Source organism: Spinacia oleracea, chromosome 2, assembly GCF_020520425.1.
Source record: "Spinacia oleracea cultivar Varoflay chromosome 2, BTI_SOV_V1, whole genome shotgun sequence".
NCBI classification, from domain to species: Eukaryota; Viridiplantae; Streptophyta; class Magnoliopsida; order Caryophyllales; family Amaranthaceae; genus Spinacia; species Spinacia oleracea.
In genome coordinates this window covers 98,164,526-98,186,942 of record NC_079488.1, presented here as the reverse complement: position 1 = coordinate 98,186,942, position 22,417 = coordinate 98,164,526, and the positions used below count along the sequence as shown (strand labels likewise).

The window sequence follows — 22,417 nt, the reverse complement described above, 5'->3', positions numbered from 1 at the left end:
TATTAAGTTGCCATCAATTACAAAGTAAATTCAATATTAACTTGGAAGATGTCGTAAGGAGGAGGAATGAAGGAGATGGCGAAGCGCTTTCCGATTTATAAGATTATTTTGGGCGTATATCACAAACCGTAAAGCACCCCAATTGATATTCATGAAATCAAATGGATAAATTTGATCGATTTGGACCGTTGAGTTTATTTGCAGTGTTGAATGTAGAAATTAAGCATGGAGTAATTGTCTCTTTTTTTTTTCTTTCTAATGCATATAATTTCCGAGAAATTATAATGGAGTATAATTGCAGTGTTTGAATGTAGAAATTAAGCATGGAGTGAGAAAGATGACTTCTCATCTTCTTTGGCGGTGAGAGTGATGGATAGCTCAGTTGGTTAGAGCTTTCATTCCGGTTTCAGGTGATACTGGGATCGATTCTCATCCCCGCCCTTGTGGCTCATTCGCACCCAAAAAAAAAAAATCTTCTTTGGCGGTGGAAGTATGGAACAGTGAGAAGATGATTTCTCATATTTTTATTTTTATTTATATATATATATATATTTTTTAAGACCTATTAAAATTATAACATTACACAATATTGTCTCATGAGCTAGATTTTGAGATTTGGTGCCTATCAACTTATTAAAAAAAAAATTATATCTTTTTCTTTTGCTAATAATATATCCACTATTTAGTATAATAATACTCCCTCCGTCCTTTAATACTCGCACCGCTTTCCTTTTCGGGCCGTCCCTTAATACTTGCACCGCTTCTATAAATGAAAATCTTTGCCAATATTATATTATTTCTCACACTTACTTACTACCCCACATACACCCCTACTCCCTACAAAAATTCATTTAAAAATCCACACCCCTATTCATCACTCTTCACCCACATTTTCCACTAACTATATTAAAAAATTACCCCACTATCAACTAACACCCATTAATTTAATAAGTCGATTCAAATGTCTTAAACTCCGCACCGGTCAAACCGGTGCAAGTATTAAGGGACGGTGGGAGTAATAAAAAAATTGTTACATATTCGTGTATATTCATGTTAGTAGATATATTGTTCACCCATGCACGATAAGAACATCTCAAATTAATATTTTTCCACTTTAGTGATACGAAGTATTTGAAAAGTGGAACAATAGTGGTATGAAAAATTAGATGGATACGAATTATTTTTTAACAAAATATTTACATCATGTCAATAATTTTGGATTGTCGTGCATGGCACGGGTCTTGTACTAGTATAAACCATATTTTGATGACTGTATACTTTGCTGACTGTATGAAGGAGAATATACTTTTTTAAAGGTAATTCCTAAAAGGAAAAAGAAAATTGGGGTGATTGGGCTCGAGGTAGGCTACACCGCTGTCCACCAGCAGATTTTTGCCCCATACCCAGGGGTAAAATAGTATTTTCACTTAATGTACTGAAAACTCAAACAAAGTACTAAGTATCGACAACAATGACAACAAGTGACAATACTTATATAACCGTTGATTTTTTTTTTTTTTTTTTGATTCCAATGAGCCACAAGGGCAATATAAATTACAAATGGGGGTGGGGGGATTTGAACCTGAGACCTATTGTACACAGGCCCTCAGTCTTAACCACTAGGCCAAGACATCATTGGTTTATATAACCGTTGATAATATATAACAAGTAAGCAATATTTTTACACATTACCATATCTTCCAATTTTTTCTTTTTTTTGGAGTGGGTATGGGAAGAAAATCCGATGTCCACCAGCTGTGTAGCCTACCTCGATTGGGCTCAAAAGATGAATTTGGAACAAACTCTGGCCTTATTAGAGAGTAAGGCTTATCAAAAAATACCCCATCAAAGCAAAATAGAAAAAATTAATTTAAAAATAATCAGCAGAATTTGCGAAAATCTTCGAGGCAGAGAGGAAAAACTGAAGAGGAGAGAGAAAGAAAGGGGTATCCACTAAATCCACCATCCAGCGGCGGCGAAGCTAGATCTTTCCGGTAAATATCCGGCGGAAGCCACTCATTCGCAAGGTAATTGCTTCCTTGCTGTTGATTTTTCAAGTTTGTTTTAGCTTTATTGTTTTCTGGTTCGTTTTTGGATTTTGGTGGCATTTTCTAGGAATTAGTTAATTCGATAGATAAATTTCATTCTCATCTTAGAAGATGCGGAGTAATGTGGTACAATTCAATTTATGTTTGGTTTGTTCAATTTATCGGGCGTATATTCTTCGATATGCTGCATAAATTGCTTTTTAGGGTTTATGGTTCTTTTGATTGCTCATCGAAATTGTATTCAGGAATTAAGGTTGAGGTGAATTTGTTGTAAAATTATAAAACTATGATGTTTGATAGGGCTTGCTGCTGGTTGCTTTTGCGGCATTTTGAATGAAAATTGGAGCATAATGGCAAACTATCTGGGCAGAGGTGTTCCCGCAAATGGGTCTATTTATGTTTGTAACTTACCTGAAGGGACTGATGATAACATGTTGGCGGAATTCTTCGGCACCATTGGTTTGATTAAGGTAGGAAGTCTTATCGTATTTTCAATATGGTGATAATGCACTTTGCATCTTCTATAGTAATAGGACCTGGTTCACACTTCTTAGCTCATTTAATTACTAACATGTTTTTTTTCTGGGTTGATGGTACATTACAGAAAGATAAAAGAACTGGTCAACCGAAGATATGGTTGTACCATGATAAAGTGACAAACGAACCAAAGGGAGATGCAACAATAACCTATGAAGATCCACATGCTGCTGCAGCTGCTGTGGAGTGGTTCAATAATAAGGAATTTCATGGAAACGTAATTGGTGTATTCATAGCACAGTCAAAGAATAAGGGTGATACAGTGGATACAGGTGTACCCGTTGCTGTACCTGCAGTTGAACCTGCAGCTGTACCTGGTGATTTTGGTGATCCTCTTGAAGATGCTATGGACCTGAATGGGGGTGGTGGAAGAGGTAGAGGCCGGGGTGATGCTTCTGGAAAAGCGTGGCAACAGGACGGTGATTGGATGTGTCCAAATACAAGGTCTGTGATGTGACATTGGTGAGCAGCTCTTTCTTGCTCTTTTGCATGCTGGTCTTCATTTGCTTGAACTCCAGCAATACCACGTTTCTTACATTTTAGTTTCTTCACAGTTGTACCAATGTGAACTTCGCTTTTCGTGGTGTTTGCAATCGATGTGGAACTGCCCGGCCTGCTGGTGCCTCTGGTGGTGCAGCGGGTGGTGGCAGAGGAAGAGGTCGTGGAACTGCTGATGCTGGTGGTCCTGCACGAGCAGCCACTGGTCCAACAACTGGACTTTTTGGTCCTAATGATTGGTCTTGTCCCATGTAAGTCTGGATAACCTACAATAATACATTTTATATGCATTGTCATTTTGATACTTTCCGATATGATTGTGGTATTCTGTTACACTTGTTCATTTAGTCCTAAACGGACATCTTAATTTTGTTTTATTTTACTCTTATGAAGTTAAACATTATGGTCCACTTTCCTTTCATGTGCTTTCTTTGGTATAGTTGGAGCCAATTGCTTCACCTGGAATATCTCTTTGTTGTTTTGACTTTGTAGATCTTCATTACTTTTGTAGCTTTTTTTTTGTGTGTGTGACTTTCTCGCTACTCATTATGCAATAGGGCCTTTTCCGAAAAAGTGACTGGTAGTTGTTAATGTTTATCTGTCAAAGTACGAGTAGTTGTTTAAAGTAGGAGTATTCGATAACGTTAGCTATTGGATTTTTCTAAAGAGTAAAGACAATAAGACATGTACTTTCGTATAAAATTTACACAATTTTGTTATTAATGAAAATTTGAAAGCTACAAAAAGAACATCTATATTTAGTTAGAAAGTTAAAGAGAATAATTGAACAAATTCAATTTTTTTTTTAAAAATTTGGTCCAATTTTTAGTTAACAAAGAGGCTGCATTAAATTTTGGGATTTCTTAAGCAGATTAGGGTTTCCGTTGCTTATTCTCATCAACAACAACGACAACGACAACAAAGCCTTAGTCCCAAAATGATTTGGGATCGGCTAACATGCTTATTCTCATCTGTTTGTTAAATTAAATCAGAGTGCAGCTTGCGGCAAATTTTTCATATTATGCATTCTTTGAGAATCTACATGAACACTGTTCAACTTTAAATATGGATGATAATTTTTGTCTAATGATAGAGAAAAACTGTAGGAGGAAGCTACTGTAGTAATGTTCATGTAACGTTTGAGTTTTGACAAATACTACCTATACTCTACCCCAAGCTCTGACCATACCTTTACTCTACGCTCAAACACTAAATATTACTAAAAGCCACTACTGCGCCAAACACACATTTTCTTATCTTTTTCTAAATGATGTTTTCACCTAGTCAAAACTCTATCCTGTATCCCAAAAGCAAGTGCCGAACTGTCGAGCACAGCCATTTCTACCTTGAGGTGGGCAGACTGTTGTGTTTGTGCCTTGCCCTCCTATGCATGGGTGATTTTCCTTTGTGTATGTTTATTGCTTTTACTTATTACTTGTCCCCCAAAAAGGTGTTACTTGCTTAAAAATTGGTTTGTAGTTTTATTCTTATTGAAAAAGGTGTGTGGCATGTTCAAGTTCCTTGATGCCACTATACTGATATTGCAGGTGTGCTAATATCAACTGGGCAAAACGTTTGAAGTGCAACATTTGCAACACTAATAAACCTGGTATCAGTGAGGGAGGTGTAAGGTATGTTACCATCAGCTTTGTTTTCTTGATTACAATTGCGTACTTCTCCATTTCTCATAGTCATACGGCCAACTAGGCAGTATTGTGTGCATTTGACCCTCAGATATCCTGGACTCAAGTTCCAATAGGGTCCGTGCTGTGCTAATTTCTATCCTGTGCTGCTTTATACTGTCTCATCTGGCGTATTTGATTCTGTGGGGTGTTATTTGTGTCTTTAAGCTTGGCCAGGCGTCAAGTATACATAGGTAATAGGCTCATTTTTAATGCGTCTACTGAATATTAGCATATTCGTTTTCTCATTTGAGATCTAAAGAGCTTGTAGACCAAGAGTTATAGTTCTACATATAACCTTTTTTACTCGGTTCAAATGTTATAAAATATACTTCTAATATCCTGTTTTGGGAAAACGTGATTAGCAAAGGGGAATAGAATTATAGGAGTTGAATGAGTGGGAGATTTTCTTGAGCGGGGAATGTGTGACATTGTGACGTGACTGCAAACAAATGTGGTTAGTTCTAACCTTTAGTGAAGAAGGACAGTGGGCCTCTTTAACTTAGCACATCCTTGGAGCACCCCGGTCTTTTGAGTCATTTCCAGTATTCTTGTTAATGCCAGTACTTGATTGGAAAAAAAACGTACATATACAACTTTGATGAGGTAGTCTGTACGCTAAATTTATCTAACATCATCTGGATATGGGAGTATTGGACAGCTGGGAGTTATTACTTTCTTCATCAAAATATAATTCCATACTGCATAGAGCAATAGACATGTGAGTACTACACATATGCTCTTATCATGCTTTTTTCTTTTGTCTTAGAGAACACTGATCTCATTATTTTGCTCTAATTACTACCCCGTCCCCTGCTTTTGGTTCTAGAAATATGCTGAAAGTACAGTTTGGTTTGGCATTTGCTCCTTTGAGAGAACTGAGGATCTACCTCATTCCTGATTCTGCAAATCACTTCACGTACAAAATCATGCCTATTCATCAGTATGGGCTTCACTTTTCATTTAACATAATGCAGATAGCATGTTTGCACAAATTGAGATTGTTTAGTACCCGTTTAATGAGCTCTGAGGACTGGATCCAGGGTAGAGGCCACACTTACTGAATGGAGTGCATTTCTGATTATATACTTATTGTTGATTACCAGGGGAGGACGTGCTGGTGGGTACAAGGAACTTGACGAGGAAGAGTTAGAGGAGACAAAGAGACGTCGGCGGGAAGCTGAAGTGAGAACATTTTTCTTCTTATGATAGCTGTTTATGAATCTGTGATACATTTTATTCTGATTCAGCGTTGCAACTTCAGGATGATGGAGAGATGTATGATGAGTTTGGCAATCTCAAGAAAAAGTTCCGTATAAAACCCCATGAAACTGATACAGGAAAGGTGCTTCCAGGAGCAGGGCGTGCAGGGTGGGAAACTGAGGAAATAGGTGATGCTTTGTACCGCCTTTGATTTTATTTTCTATGAAGTTATTGATTGTTCATTTCTGGATTCCACATGTGCTGCCTTTGTGTTTTCTTCTGTTGTGGGAGCCTGCAAGCTTAAAGCTGTTAGTTATTTATTATTCAATGTAACAGATTAAATGGTAGCTTGGGTTTCTTTGAAGTTTAGGACATTGAAGGTGAGGTGTAACTCTTTTTCCATCTCCTTGAAACCTTAGCTGCTGAGATTGCTATGCACTTATGCAGCGAGAGTTCAACTTGTAGTCTAACCACTAATGCCAATATAGTTAGTCAGTGAGTGTGTTAGCTGGGTTGCTAGCTTGCTATATTGGTTTGGGGTTGACCACTTTGTTTAGGTAATGTGGTACGATGCAATTTTACTGCTTTCACACTAATGTTTTTCCTACTACGTTAAGACTAGAATACACTTTCAGCTTTTGTTTATTATTACAATGAAGGCAACCTATTAAATATTGATCATTGGGTTTTAATTAAGATGGATTTGAATTACTTTGTTTTTTATTTTATTTTACATGTCGTTAAAATGTTCTGTGAGTAAAAGTTGCGTAAACATGCTACTAATCAGCCTACGCTATGCTACTGTCATTCTAGCCTTTTCAGATAACTTAAGGTGCGTTCTATTCACTTATTTTGCCTGAACGTATCTGAACTTACCCTAACTTACCAAAACTTATTTAGTTATAAATTATACTTGATCAACCCTTATTTTCCCTGATTTATCTTAATTGAATTTATCTGAACTTATCTAAACTTATTTTTCCTGAACTAAGTGGAAATAAGGTGAACAAAACAGAGCCTTACCCATCTCTAAGAATAATTGTAAGAAATATAACAAAAGTATTTTAGATATAGTTCAAAAGATTTCAAATGTTTTCTATCCCTAATTTAATCTTTGCTCCACTTGATCTTCGAAGATTTCAAATGTTCTCTATCCTTAATTTCTTTGAATATTTTATCATCTTCAAAGCTCTAGTTTTTGTCAATTCACGATGCATCACACGATGTGCCCAGTAGATGTTGTTATCATGACTGTGACTCCTGTGGGAACACTTCAATATGTGGCTGTTTCCTTTAACTTCATGAAATTGTAGTCCTAGGCCTAGTGCCAAAAGAATCAGAAATATGTACTGACATTATCAGCTTTGCCGTGCTGCTGCAGGGTCTGTGAAACTTTTACTCGTCACAAATACTAACTTCATTTGTACCATGGCATGATCTTATCTACATTCAGAGTAAATTGATGACATACAAAATATAAATTTATTTCAGGCGTAGGTGATAGAGACCGAGAAAGGAGCAGGGATAGGGGGAGAGATCATGGAGACAGAGAGAACAGGAGCAGAGAGCGTGACAGTAGGGATCGGCTCGGGAGCAGAAGCAGAGAGAGGGATAGGGATAGGGATCGGGGAAGGGAGTATCGGGATAGAGATCATGACAGGGACCAAGACTACAGCAGGGATAGGGATCGCTACAGATATCGATAACATTATTAGCTGATTGATCACAGCTTCCATGGTTCTTGTTAGTTTAACAGAACCATGTACCTGTTACGTTAGGAGGCTACGACTGCTTTTCACATGCCATAGCTTGCTTGTAGGTAGAAGAATTTCTTGTTGATTGGATCCCGAGTGATGTTTGCTATGTGCAAACAGGATAGCTGAAAACTGAAATAGTCTTTCCTGAAAAGGAACCTATTTTGAATCGGTATGCTCTGAAAGTCGGAACTTGAATTGCATCGTCTCTTTTGACAAGATCATTTGATCTGTTTTTTCATCGTGGTATGATACTACGATGTCAATCAAGATATCTATTGGGGGACAATGTTAGGAAGGACAAGGTTGGTTATGTTGAATGTATTGATTGTATCGGTTTTGGTTTTCTTGGATTGTATTCACTCCATTGAGTCCAGAAAGGTACGGTTTTTGTTGTTAGGAAACCGGAAAACTTTCTCTGAATCTGGAACCACGAGGATTTGTCAAGAATCCTGAATGAAAGAAATATTTTTCTTTGGGAAATCATTTAATTGTGAATTTGTGATACATCCAAACGAGTGAGTCATGATTTCGGATTCAAATACCTTCTCATTTATGAATGCAATAGCCAATAAGTACTACTCCTTTCATACTTTTGTCTTTTGATAACTCGTGTAATAGGAGGCTCATGTTTAGCAACACTCTCTTTCTTTGAGCCTCTGCTTGAGCTCCCATTGGGGATGACTTAATACCTTGGATAAATGTGTGTAGCTTCATTTGTATTTAGGAGATTTGACATGCTACCCTCTTTACAAAATTACATTTACATCAAACGTAATTTGCATCAAATGTTGTTTAGTACCACACTAGTTAGTTAGACGATGCATGACAATCATAATTTATAAATTAATTAACTTTGATGCATGACAATTATGGTATAAACATGTTTCCCTTACTTAGCCCTAGAAAACCACTACTCGCTCATAATTAAATTAACAAGCATAAAAGAAATAATAAATATGAAATTCATAATCAATTGACGAATTAAACTAAGGAACGAGAATAATAACAATGAATTGAAGCAAGAGAAATATGAAAATACCTCTAAATTGATGAAGGAAAGAAAGACGAAACTAGGGTTCGACAATGGAAGAGAGGCAAATAAAATAGTCGTAAATTGAAATCTAGGAAAATAAAAGCATAAAGGAAATATATTAATTCCCTTGAAGTATTTATATGCTTCCTAAATTGTAACTAATAAATTAATTAAGGAAAATAAACATAAGTTACGAATTAATTGGACGATAGACGATCACTAGAAGAAAGGCGTCGACGACGAGTACCATGCACACGAAATCCAGCGGGTTAAACAGACGACTCGAACTTGCTTGGGTGCGAAAACCAACGAGGGCGCTGACTGCCAACCGAGTGTTGCCTTGATGCGTGTTTCGACGGAGCTTTGGCGCGAAAACCAGCGGGAGCGTTGGCAGCCCGCTGGATTTCCCTTGCTACGATGTTGATGTTTGAGAAGCCGAATCAAGTGGGGGCTCTGGCTACCCGCTTGATTTTCCTTGCTACGAAGACATGGATGCTACAATTCTTACGACGCTAGACCCTTAAGATTTGACTTCCGCTAAAAGTTCGAGTAATGCTTGCATCATATCGACCATGAGATTCTCAAGGTGCTCTTGCCAATCGGTAATATGATGTAGATGATCCAAATCGATCTAAACTATTAACTTCTCCGATCAAGCTCTTCGTCTTCAACCTAAATCTTCTGTTTATCGTTCGGATCAACTCCAAGCACTCTGGAAGCATCCAAATGACCATGGAATCACCTGGGATATTAATAAAAATATAAATGGAGCATAATAGAGAACATTACCTATAACTTATGAAAATGTCACCCTAAATGCAACTAAAATGATATAAATGACTAATACTGCAAACCTAAATGCGCCCAAATACCTTTTACAAATATGATTCATCCGTAGCATATTGATTCAGTCAAATGTTGAATTTTTAAACTTTGGACCCTCATAATTTTTTTTGGACAAAATCAGCCACTCGGTCTTAGGATTTCATAAGATTATAAATGAATACCAATTGACGGAAAATGGAAGTTTTCATCAAAGTTGTGCAAAAAAGGTTTTCTTTTTACTAAAGTTGCCTTTACAACGATGGTGTTCCCGTATATTGAATGGTATATAGTATCATGGGAGATGTAGAAAAATATGTAGTAGAATACATGAGGGGTAGATTCTTTTACTTTTAAAATTTTTACTTTAAGCATTTTTTTTGACATAAGCTTAAATTTACATTAATCAAAATAAGGTTACAAATTACAACAACCTATTAAAACAACATAAACTACATTGATAATTTACAATCCTTGTATGGCCGAAATTACTAAGACGAGAAACAAACGCTCTTACCAACCAACTAAAAACAACCATAAAAACCGGACTAACATTGAAAACTTCGCTATATAACAAATCGTCAGATTAAATCGGAAATTCATTTAATGGCTAATGGAGAATTTAGTTCGGAAAACATAAATATACGATAACACGTGGGTCGTAATCGTGCATCGTCGGTCGGGCCGGACAAATAATCGTATCGTATGACGTTGGATCGTCAAGTACTATACGATAAATAATGGCCGCAACACGAGAAGGGGCGAGAAACGCTGCGGCCCACGAGCCAAATCCGCACGTGCGCAAGGCTTGCATGCACAATAGCGTTGCGCAAGCGCGCAAGGCCCGCAGGCACAGCAGCGATGCACAAGCGCGCAACAGGGCCAACGCCTCACGGCTGGGCGCGCGGGGAAAGAGCAACAGCAACACAATGCGGCCTATGGCCCAACGCTTGTGTATGTTGCAGCTGGGATTATGTGCACGGTTGGCCGCCCTTGTGCCTTATGCCTTGGCCGATTAGCATAATAACTCCCTAAGGGGTTATTTCCCTAACCCTAAGTATTTTCCCACAACCCTAGAACACACATTGAACCCTAATCTCTCAGTGTGCTTCCCAGAGTCAGTTCTTCCCAAAAAGCCAAACAACTTTGTGAAAGTTCTAAGCTAACGGAAACAAGGTGGATCTGAACGTGTTGGTGGCTATTGTACATGAACTACACTTGGATTTCTCGATCGTGTTCGTAAAGCTAGTGGGAATACACGATACAAATGTATGTATCATTTAATCTATACTTTTTCATGTGATCTTGGTTTGGTGAATGTTTCCGCAATGATAATTGGATTAGCATTAATTCCCAACAATGCTGACATCATTTCTTTTTCCACTTCCCTTGAAACTTAGGCTATAAGCCTGTAATTATGAAGATGAGCCTATTATTATTATTATTATTATTATTATTATTATTATTATTATTATTATTATTATTATTATTATAAAACGTTACAAGCTTAACAAGCTATAAAGATCAAATGAACTACAAGAAGTTGGAGGGGAGCCGAGATACAATCTGGACCCCCACTCCTCTAGCTATGGCGAACCCGATCCTGCTGAAAATGTGGGCAGCTGCCCGTGCCCCAATGTCTTGAGCCCTGGAGTACGCCTGGACCCGCTTCAGCAAAGAAACAGCCCCTTTCTCTAATTCCCCAAAAGAAGAGAAGGAAAAAGGGAAGAAACCGTAACCCAAAGCCCTACAACGTGCCCCATACTTATTCTGCTTCCGCTGCGCTGCAACCGCCACAACCCGACCCGGAACGAAGCCTGACAACCCAGATTGCGTCATAGGGGAAGACCCAGTCAAGTCAACACACACATCCAGACCACCATCCCATGAGTAAAGCAGTATATCTGCAGGACGAAGAGCTCCATCACTCTCACTAGTCAGCCCAACATCAACCTCCTTGCGAGCAGAAATCCCCGACCGATAGCAAATATCCAAAAGGGTATCACGAACAACATTATGCCGATGTTTGATACCCACAATCCCAGCACAAGACACGGCATGATCCCCATAAATGTCCCCGTCGAAAACCCGAGAGCAAGCAGAACACGGCGTCGAATAAGAGAACAACGGAATACCCAACCGATAGCAAAGAACCGAACGATAAGTCTTACCGTTCATAGTCTGGCCTAACCCCGAGATGGGGACTGCCCGCAACCAAGCCGAGGAGTGATCCCCCTGCTGTGATTTCCATAGGGCAACAAGACGCGAAGATAAGGAGAAGGCGGATTCCGCATCAGCAGTAACCTTCGTGAAATATATGTCTGCCAATTTCTTCATGAGTCTGGGGGCAGCGATCTCACTAGGGCTACGCATAAGGTCGGTCTCCACGGTCCTATTGAAAAGACCAAGAGCATCGTCAAAGGCCGGTCCCGGACCATCAACACCTGAAAGCCGAAGAAGCGAATCCTGCAAACCAGAAGACTGCAAACGGGATGCAAGAAAAGCATAATGCCGAACATCACCAGCTGAATAAACACCCAATCCTCCATAAGAATAAGGCAAGGTGGAAAGGCGCCATTGCCAGTCACCGAAACCAGGTCCCGAAGCAGTCACGATGCGCTCTAAAGAAGCCCGCAAAGCCGCATCAAAGGATAATTGGGCCGCTTCGAAAAGATGAGGCGGACAAGTGCGCATAGCAAAGTAGAGTTTAGAAACTCCAGTACACGCACGAAGAAGCAACAACTCACACTGGGGATCATTAAGCTTGGCTACAGCATCCATCAACACAACAGCCTTCGACACACGCTGCGAAACCAACTCCTTACAAAAAGAGGAATCCGTACTGACTGGGCCACCAAGCAACTTAACACCAAGCGCAGGACGAGCAATATCCGTAGGAAAGACACCCTCTAGACGACTGCGGGGGTCCTCCGAAGGCCAGAAAACCTCCGTCTTCTCAACATTAACATGGAGACCTAAATGAGGACCCTCCTCCAAAATCAACTCCAAGACCTGTCCAACCACCAAAGTGTCACCAACGATAGTGCCATCGTCCAAGTACCAAGCCTGAAGAGATAGATCAAATGAGTCTCTGATTCGACACACCAATGGATGTAGAACCAGAGAAAAAAGCAAAGGGCCGAGAGGATCCCCTTGCTGTACACCCTGACAAGACCACAAGGTATGCTCCCCATAATACAGCCGCGCTGGAGAAGAGTAGCAGAATTCAACCCAACGCGAAAGAGCAGGACAATGAAGCCGTACCTCACGCAACAAAGCCGAACGATCAACTAAATTGAACGCATTCCGAAAATCCACCAATAACATAGAGAGGCCAACATCAGCCCCACGAGCCTCAACCAACCGATTGACAGCATGGAGAATGGCCTCACCACCAGCTGGAACCCCAACTCCAAACTGAAGACCTCCAAAGTAGTTTCCTAAACGCGGACCAATCAAAGCTGCCCCGACCTTAGAAACAAGGCGCCTCCAAATAGTGCCCACGGCAATAGGCCGAATACCCCCACCAGGCTTAATAAGTGCCGTAAGAGGAGCACTAGCAATGTATCCTCCAAGCTCAGCGGGACACTTTCCAGCAAGAAAGAGATTAACAACCTGAGTGATAGCATCCACCAACTCATCAGAAACAGCTACAGCAGCACCACCCAAGCAATCCAAAAGGTGTTGAGCACGCAAGCCATCTCTACCGCACGAAGTACCACGCGGAAAGCCCATAATCTGCTCCAAAACAACAGCGGAGGAAGCAATAAGGTGGTGATCAACAGGGATATCCGGTAAGGTAGGGACCGGAACGGAAGGGTGCTTTGCTTGCAAATCTGCAAGAGTAGCATCATTGTAAGGGGCAAGACCTGAGGAAGAAAGAACCCTAACGGCAGCAGTGTAGTGACCGTCAGAAATCTTTCTCTTGCATTGCTTAATATTACGCTCCGCCAAACCATGGTCGTCGTCAACATCCAATAGAGGGGGAGACACACTAGCCAATGTGTCTATGACAAGTTGCTCAGAACCACCAGGCACACCCCAAGAACGAATAGCAGAGGTGATACTCTCTTCCTGTTGCCGCCGCCTAACGCCGGAGGAACACTCACGATTACTTCGTGGAGAAAAAGTCTTGAGGACACAAAGAGGTAACACGAGCAACTGAACCCAACAAGCGATGTCATCTGGCCTGCAAATAACCTTATCAAGCGCCCCTTTCAGAACTCGCGAAAAACCCAAACGACATTTGGGAGGGATGGATTTCACAGAACGCAGCCGCTTGGACCATAAAGTGTTTAGAAGAGCAACATCAAAAGAAAAATGATGTTCTCGAGGCGCAACAGAAGTAGACAGCTCGGAAGCAGGAGCTTGCGGTTTTTGAATACCGTAGAGAGTAAAACGAATAGTACCATCCCCAGAATCAGGTGGGTCCACAAAAACCGTACTAGAACCACTGCCATGACGACACCTAATACGATGAGTATGCGTCTTGAAACAATCTCCACATAACCAAATTCCCATACGACGAAAGGTCACCTCAGCCGTAGTAAAAACCTGCAAATTGGTAGTAAGGGAATGACGGGTTACATCCCGCACACCAGTGCAACAATGTCGATCACGTAAGTGAGTGATCAGAGAACTCCTCACCAAACCACGCCCACCTCCATCCTGGCACCCGCTAAGACCCACAAAAGGGCAATGAAACTTCTCTACGGAAGCCGCCATAACAAAGCACTTCAACCAAAAAGTAACTTCAACCAACGAACACCAACGAACACCACACAGCAAACCCAAGAGGACAAATCACCCAAGAGAACACACTCACGGTTGTTGCACACTCACGATCAAAACACCCAAGTGAACAAAACACTCACGAACAACAATCACGGTTGTTGCACACAAGAGAAGATCGAAACGCCCAAGAGAACCCCAAAATGAAGCTGAGCACCAAACTGAAACCCACGACTGAAACAGAACCCCAAAGTGATCTCCAAATTGCCGGGAAATGATCGAAACACAAACTGCAACACCAAAAACATAAACTGCAACACCAAAACCAAAACGCAACACCAACCTGCGAACCAGACTGAAACGGAACAACCCACGAACTTACGAACAAACGCACTTGAAACTCTCGAACGGAACTGAAACCCAGACTGAAACCCAAACCACCGAACAACTGAAAAGCCACCGGAAATGTTTGAAAACCCAAAATGAAACCCAAACTGAAACTGCCGAACTGCCGAACTGACGAACCCACGAACCTGAAACTGAAGCCGCGCTAAACCACCGGAAATGCCTGAAAACCGCCGACACATAAGCCCCCTGAAAACCACCGGAAATGCCTGCTTAACCACCGGAAAAGGCTGCGAAAATCGTTGCTAACAACCTGCGAAAACCCCCACGAAACCGCCTGGAAACCGCTTGAACGCCGTCGCCTGACACCTGACCGCCCTCGCCTGACCCCGGCACACCGACGCCGACGCCGGAGATCCCTGGATGATCGACGAGGAGGGAGCCTTAAACGCACGTAAACATCGTGCCCTAATCGCCCTAATCGTGCCCTAATCTCCTATTATTATTATTATTATTATTATTATTATTTTTGTAACTAGATTTTTATTTGCATTAGATTTAACGACAGATTCACTATTGTAAAAGTAGGAGAATAAATACCGAATAGGGAAACTCATAAAAGAGGCTGGAGGATCTAAATGCCGGATGATGGTGATCCTGCCCTCACTACACTGAAACTCTATTGGATTTATTATTATTATTATTATTATTATTAGTATTATTATTGAATTTTTCTGAACTAAACTGAACTTAATGCTCCTGAACTGAACTGCGAAATAAGTCTGAAACTGAAATTAAGCCAAAAAGAATAGACATGGGAAATAAGTCTGAAACTCCTACTCCTCCGTATTTATTTAAGAGATACACTTAGCCGGATACGGGTATTAAGAAGAAAAATTGAATGACATAGAGTAATAAAACAAGTGGTGTTGGGTAGATATTTTAATAAGTAAAACAAGTTGGACCATGTCATTTTAGGGGGTGGAGTGTGGGATGTAGTTATGAAATTATTTATTTAATAGAGTGGTGGGGTATATGATATATTAGATAGATTATTTAATTAGAGGGTGGGGTTGATAAGTTAATAAAAACGGCAAGTGTATCTCTTAAATAAATATGGCCGGAGAAGGCAAATAAATCCCTTAAATAAATACAGAGGGAGTACAAAAATGCGTAGGTATTATAAAAAATTAAAAATAAAGTAGAGTCGTGTTTGAATCTGTACCATCCAAAACATTATACCCCCGTCACAATCCAACGCCTTATCCATTATCCACGCTTTCCTCTCCCTTATCATCAAACAAACGGCTTACATTCACCCACGTGGTCGCTTTCGATGCATTATTACTCCACCAATCCAACGGATCCCCTGCACTTCCCCCTTTCACCCTCTCTTTCTCTCTCCTCACCATACGCCCACCCCTACACCCTCTCCTCCGATAACTAAGATTATCTGATGGCTGATTCCGACAACGAGTCCGGCGGGGGAGGCGGCGGCGGACGCGAACTCTCCGCCCGAGAGCAAGACCGGTTCCTTCCGATCGCGAATGTGAGCAGAATCATGAAGAAGGCGTTACCGGCGAACGCGAAAATCTCGAAAGACGCGAAGGAAACCGTGCAGGAGTGTGTCTCGGAGTTTATTAGTTTCATCACCGGCGAAGCTTCCGACAAGTGTCAGAGGGAGAAGCGGAAGACGATCAACGGTGACGATCTTTTATGGGCCATGACGACGTTAGGGTTTGAGGAGTATGTGGAGCCGTTGAAGGTTTATTTACACAAGTATAGGGAGTTGGAAGGAGAGAAGATGACTGTTTCCGGTGGACGTCCCGGTGAGAAGGACGGATCTTCCGGTGGAGGTGGTGGTTATGATGGTGGAGGCGGTGGTAATAGTGGTGGTGGGAATAGTGGAGGCGGAGGTGGAGGTATATATGGTGGGATGATGATGATGGGGCATCAAGGACAAGTGTATGGGTCTGGTTCTTATCAACATCACCAAATGGAGACGAATACAGGTAACTCGAGTAGCGGTGGCGGAGCGACCACCGCTGTTAAAATAAGGTAGGTAGACGCGGTGGTGGTGGTTGTGGGTGGAGGAAAATATATACTTGTAATAGTGTTAAAAAAATATAAAATGGCGGGGTTAAGATGCCTTTTGAGAATTTTGACTTGTGTTAGGTAATAGGGTCAGTAATTCTTAGTGAAATTAAATCCTAATTATTATTATTATTATTATCATCATTTTAATATAATTTGTAAAAGCAAAAATGTGACTTTAGGGAAAAGGATTGTGAAAGGAGGTAGAGTGATCTAAGTTCTAACAATTATATGGAGGAGATCGGAGGAATGTGTATTTTTGTGGGATTCCTCGTGCTATATACTACAATAGTTATTAATTTTAAATTTGTACGCATTGGATCTAGATGTAGTACTCAAAATCTCTGGTGCACCTGTTAATTTCATTTTTGTACTTGGTATGCGTAAGTTATCTACGAATTATTTGTTGCAAGAGGTAGTAATTCAATGTTGAAGTTGCACTTGGTTTTTAACACACAAAAGGTTAATATGATCGCTTGAAAACTTACTTAATCCGGAGTATATACTTCCTCCATCCCTAGACGATTTTCCTACAGGAAAAACTTAAAAGGATATCTAAAAAAGAAATATGGCTAAATTTTTAAGGATGGAGGGAGTAATGAGTAACTTAAGCATGTACGTAAAAAGGTTATTGCACACAATGTATTGTTTTTATCTTGGTTTGATCTTGTTAATGAGCATGTCAGGTTATGTATGTATTACTGTTCTGTCAAAGTCTAGATTATACTCGATATACAGTGTCCAATCTAAGCAAAACAAATTCGTACCGTGGTTCAAGATGTTTTGAAATTTTAATTCTTGGTCCGGTGTACTCAAAATTTTGGTGCCACATAATTTTCATGTACTTCCATATATTTTAGTTTTTAACTCGTAATTCAAAAGGTATTAAAAATTAGGCTCTCATTAGTCCCGTTCCTATATGAATTATTTGTTCCCCATTATTAATCAATATTTAAATGTTGATAAAATAAAAATAAAACCAAAGTTGCAAGTTGACAATACGGAGTATATATCATATTTCAAATAGTTAAAGACAACCCCATATAAGGGGTGTTCTTTTTGACGGATGATATATAAACTTTGCTGAGGTGAACTTATTTGAACTTGTTGGGACCGATTAAATCTAATTGAAATTTATTGGGCTTAATCATACCTTATTGCAAGAGAGTAAACTTGAAACAGTAAATTTTAAGATTTGATTGAAACTTATTGACCTAATAGAGCAAATTCTGAACTTGTTAAAACCTGAACTTGTTTTTTCTAAGGTGAAGAGGAAACACTTAGAAGAAATAATCAAATTATTCAACAAATATGTCAAATTATTCAAGGGTCCAATTCTGACAGAAAAGGATAAGACGAGATGTGTGATCTACAATATAAATATAGAAAACCAATTCTGTTATCCTCATAACAGCTTCTTGTTACTTGAACAGAAAAAGAAGCTGCTGAGGGGAGGAACCACTTTGCAGCCAACAGAAGAGCTGATATTCAAAGGATAAACAAACAGTAATATTTCAGTGATTCACATCCTGAAACTTTGGATTTTAATCTAACAATTACAATATATAATGGATGAAATGTGATCAGAGTCTAGAAGGTCGCGATTCTTGCTTGGATGCTAGTAGTTTCTACTTGGAAAATTACATTACTTGGACTCATCATTTCACCTTTACTACCGTGCCTGATTCTCGACATTCTGACAATATTGTGCATTCATTCAGTAGGACCAATTCGCAACAGTCTGTGATTCGGATGGTTAATTTGTTATTGCCGGCTGATGAAATGATCATAAAAAGCAGCTTATGACCGGTCACACACAACTAGAGGTGGCCTAATCAAGAATGTGGTGGTGAACAGAAAGCATGTGTTAGTTTTTCAATCTTAGCAATTTCCCCATATTTAACTTGGCTGTTTCTGTAACAGCTTACAGAGAAGTTGAGTATAAATATACTTCACTTGAATTGAAATCCAAAACAAAAACTAAACCATTTCAGAGAGAGATAGCACCTGAAAAGAGGATCTACCAGTAATCAAGATTGTCGTGATTTGTAAGATAATCTACCTTTTCATCGTGTTTCATAGATATCTTAATGCCAATTATGTGCAGTATAGATCCTATGCTTAACCATGTTTAGTAGCTTACAAGTGTTAAATCATAATTAATGTTCTTTTCTTCTGTTTATTTTATGCAGGTTCCAACTTAAGTCAGCGAAATGGCAAAGATGTTGCTGAACTATGTGCCCGTTTATGCAATGTTACCAGTAAGCCTTCGTAGATTTGCACTCTCATATCCTTATTTATTTCACACAATAAACTATTTTATTATTGGAAACAGTTGGGAGTTGTTACGCCAGACAACAACTTTCAGAACCAGGATGACATCAAGCGACAACTATACAAGCTGAAGGAAGCAGAAGTTGACGGAGTCATGGTGGATGTGTGGTGGGGAATAATAGAAGCAAAAGGACCTAAACAATACGATTGGAAGGCATACAGGAGCTTATTTCAGGCCATTAAGGATTGTGGTCTGAAAATACAAGCAATAATGTCATTCCACCAATGTGGAGGGAATGTTGGAGATGCTGTTTACATACCACTTCCTCAATGGGTACTTCAGGATGGAGATGGAAATCCCGATATCTTCTATACTAACAGAAGGGGTACCAGGAACAAAGAGTACCTTACTCTTGGTATTGATAACGAACCTATCCTTGGTGGGAGGACTCCTGTTCAGGTAACTATATAATATATTCCGAATATCCAAAAAGAACTAGGAGAAAAAGGGTACTAATTGATTTCTTGTTATATAATTTGACAGATATATAGTGATTTCATGAAGAGCTTCAGAGAGAATATGTCAGATTTCCTAGATGCTGGCACAATAGTTGACATTGAAGTAGGTCTCGGCCCTGCTGGAGAACTACGATATCCTTCTTATCCACAAAATCAAGGATGGAACTTCCCAGGAATAGGGGAATTTCAGGTAATTATCAGATATGCCTACATGAAGTGGATGATGTATTATTAAATGCTTCAACACTATAGTATAGTTAACCAAGTTTCAAATTATTTACTTTGCAGTGCTATGACAAATATCTTAGAGAAGATTTTAAGAAGGCTGCAACTGATGCTGGCCATCCCGAGTGGGAATTGCCACAGAATGCAGGACAGTATAATGATAGACCAGATGGAACAGAGTTTTTCAGGAACAATGGAACTTACGTTACAGAAAGTGGAAAATTCTTCTTGACTTGGTACTCCAACAAGTTATTGATCCATGGTGACCAGATTCTGGAAGAAGCAACTAAAGCCTTTTGTGGCTGCAAAGTCAAGATAGCAGCTAAAGTTAGTAATATAGCCATATAGGAACATCTGGCTAAGATCAATGGCAACTGACAAATGGCTTTTTTTCCTTGTTGATGTGCAGGTTTCTGGATTACATTGGTGGTACAATGATGAAAGTCATGCTGCTGAGCTTACTGCAGGATACTACAACTTGTATGACAGAGATGGGTATCGGCCAATATCAAGGATGCTTTCTCGGCACTATGGGGTTTTAGATTTCACTTGTCTTGAGATGAAGGACTATGAACAACCTGGTTATGCTGAAAGTGCTCCACAAGAGCTTGTCAAACAGGTCAGGACATAAATGCGCGCTTGACATGATTTTGCATGGAATATTACCAATACAGATTGAAAATATAAGCTTTCAACAGACATTCTGATCATAAGAAACTTCCAAGGAACTTACAGACTACAACAAGATCATCAATTGAAACATATACTACATGTTTAACCTCTGTCAATACCATTTTGTTGCTGCATAAACATACGTAGTATGACAGTTTCAGAGTCCAGTAAAATTCCTTACCTCAGAATTGACAAATCCGAGTAATTGCAGGTGTTAAGTGGATGCTGGAGAGAAAATATAGAGGTAGCAGGGGAAAATGCACTTCCTAGATATGATGCCAATGCGTATGATCAGATGCTGCTGAATGCTAGGCCAAATGGGGTGAATAGAGATGGTCCGCCAAAACTGAAGATGTATGGCTTGACATATCTTCGTTTGTCTAATCAGCTTATTGATGGAGGGAACTTTTGGCTATTCAAGACATTTGTGAAGAAAATGCATGCGGATCAAGTAAGTAGCCACTTATTTCAGGAAAAATAAGTTCAGATAAGTTCAGTTAAGTTCAGATAAGATAAGTTCAGGAAAAACAAGGGTTGACCAAGTACAATTTATAACTAAAATAAGTTTTGATAAGTTCTAATAAGTTCAGCTAAGTTCAGATAAAATAAGTTCAGGAAAAATAAGTGAAAATCAGGTGAATAGAACGCAACCTTAATAATATTAACATTCTGTGAATAATTTCCAGGAGTACTGCCCAAACCCTGAAAACTATGGAAGGCAAGTGATTCCACTGCAGCTGTCAAAGCCAAAGATATCGTTGGAGGAACTTTTAGAAGCAACCAAACCAATGGGACCATTACCCTTCAACAGTGAAACAGATATGAAAGTGTAGTTGGTAAACATGAAAACTGCCAAGCAAGCAGCTGATGTTCGTTTTAGCACAATTAAGCAATAAGGAAAGGCCAGATCCTATCAATAATGGTTGTTCTTGTAATTTGTTGTTTCTGTTATTTGTTGTTGTTTTATCCAATAAGGAAACTCCTGCATCCTAAGGATACATCTACTATTGTAATAAAATCCGGGAAGCTAAGGATATGACATCCAAGCAAGTTTTATTTTCATCTCATCTTTTGTTGGTGTTGGCAACAGGCAAATGCTATTTTTCATGTAGTCATTCTAAATTACTTATTGTACACACAATTTATGTCATTAATATGGTGAACACAAAATAGTAGGATCATACCATGCTTACTAGTCGGGAACTAGGGATGTCAATGGGGTGGGGAGGATGCGGATGTAGGACCTTCCATCCCCACCTAAAATCTTCATCGCCAACACCATGGCGGGTAAAAATTCATCCCCATCTCCGCCCAACAGGTACAAACTAAAATTCATCTCCACCCTACCACCTGCCTGGATATTATGGTGGGTAAGATTTTTACATGCATCCTCGCATCACCCGCCAAACTTACCCCAATTCCCGCTTTATTTGGGGCGGATGCTGGGCGGGTCTCCCACGAAACCCGCCCCACTGACATCCCTACTTAGTAGAACATAATTTTGAAGGCCAGACAACCACAATAAACTACGTCGATTTATGTCCCCATTCTTGTAACTTTTTTTTTTTTTTTTTGGTGTTAGTACCCGATTCACCTTTAGGGTTAATCGGGATTCGGGGCGAGTTCTGGGTGGATAGGTTTCAGTCCCCTCCCAATTGTTGTAGCGGGGGATCAAACACGGGTTCTCCCTCCCAAGTTCAGCCCCATCACCTCTGAACCAACAAATAATTGGTCATTCTTGTAACGTTGTGAGATAAGAGGGGTAAGTTTATAAATTTTCATGTCAAAAAATAGAATAAAGTATAACGTAAAAAAATATTATGAAACTAACTAAAACGAAAAGTGAAAAGATCATTTTGAAACGGAGTGGTAGTACTTATGAAATTACGAACACTTGTTTGAGCTGTCAAATTAGATTGATAGGGACTGGGGAGTGCGTCACAGTCAAACTATCAAGTTGATGGTGTGACTTTGCCC

At 39.8% G+C, this 22,417-nt stretch overlaps 3 protein-coding genes across 4 annotated transcripts; all 3 read left to right on the top strand.

Annotated features, from left to right (window-relative positions):
- Positions 1–1,837: 1,837 nt before the first annotated feature.
- On the top strand, positions 1,838–8,229 carry LOC110787934 (transcription initiation factor TFIID subunit 15). 2 transcript variants are annotated; one of them, XM_056837429.1, is made up of 9 exons: positions 1,838–2,027; positions 2,349–2,518; positions 2,653–3,029; positions 3,140–3,334; positions 4,631–4,714; positions 5,872–5,950; positions 6,030–6,156; positions 6,305–6,348; positions 7,460–7,571. In XM_056837429.1, exons 2-8 carry the CDS (start codon positions 2,399–2,401, stop codon positions 6,307–6,309), a joined length of 987 nt encoding a protein of 328 aa, XP_056693407.1. In that variant the 5' UTR covers positions 1,838–2,027; positions 2,349–2,398; the 3' UTR covers positions 6,310–6,348; positions 7,460–7,571. The 2 variants fall into 2 exon arrangements, with proteins under 2 accessions (XP_056693407.1, XP_021848258.1); XM_021992566.2 differs by lacking the exon at positions 6,305–6,348 and having other exon boundaries at positions 1,839–2,027; positions 7,460–8,229.
- Positions 8,230–15,970: 7,741 nt separating this feature from the next.
- LOC110787936 (nuclear transcription factor Y subunit B-3) lies at positions 15,971–17,075 on the top strand. The gene has a single exon (XM_021992568.2). It carries the CDS (start codon positions 16,113–16,115, stop codon positions 16,716–16,718), a length of 606 nt encoding a protein of 201 aa, XP_021848260.1. The 5' UTR covers positions 15,971–16,112; the 3' UTR covers positions 16,719–17,075.
- Positions 17,076–17,221: 146 nt separating this feature from the next.
- LOC110787935 (beta-amylase) lies at positions 17,222–21,507 on the top strand. Its single transcript, XM_021992567.2, has 8 exons — positions 17,222–18,798; positions 18,943–19,011; positions 19,086–19,484; positions 19,569–19,733; positions 19,832–20,095; positions 20,178–20,387; positions 20,652–20,891; positions 21,127–21,507. The coding sequence occupies exons 2-8, from the start codon at positions 18,964–18,966 to the stop codon at positions 21,271–21,273; spliced, it is 1,473 nt and encodes a 490-aa protein (XP_021848259.1). The 5' UTR covers positions 17,222–18,798; positions 18,943–18,963; the 3' UTR covers positions 21,274–21,507.
- The last annotated feature ends 910 nt before the right edge of the window (positions 21,508–22,417 follow it).

Excerpts from the sequence above, each read along its gene's own strand:
- LOC110787934 (XM_021992566.2), top strand. The coding sequence starts at position 2,399 with ATGGCAAACTATCTGGGCAGAGGTGTTCCCGCAAATGGGTCTATTTAT. Across the intron at positions 5,951-6,029 it reads GACGTCGGCGGGAAGCTGAA|GATGATGGAGAGATGTATGA; the intron begins GTGAGAACATTT and ends TTGCAACTTCAG. Across the intron at positions 6,157-7,459 it reads GTGGGAAACTGAGGAAATAG|GCGTAGGTGATAGAGACCGA; the intron begins GTGATGCTTTGT and ends AATTTATTTCAG.
- LOC110787936 (XM_021992568.2), top strand. The coding sequence starts at position 16,113 with ATGGCTGATTCCGACAACGAGTCCGGCGGGGGAGGCGGCGGCGGACGC.
- LOC110787935 (XM_021992567.2), top strand. The coding sequence starts at position 18,964 with ATGGCAAAGATGTTGCTGAACTATGTGCCCGTTTATGCAATGTTACCA. Across the intron at positions 19,012-19,085 it reads CCGTTTATGCAATGTTACCA|TTGGGAGTTGTTACGCCAGA; the intron begins GTAAGCCTTCGT and ends TATTGGAAACAG. Across the intron at positions 20,388-20,651 it reads CACAAGAGCTTGTCAAACAG|GTGTTAAGTGGATGCTGGAG; the intron begins GTCAGGACATAA and ends GAGTAATTGCAG.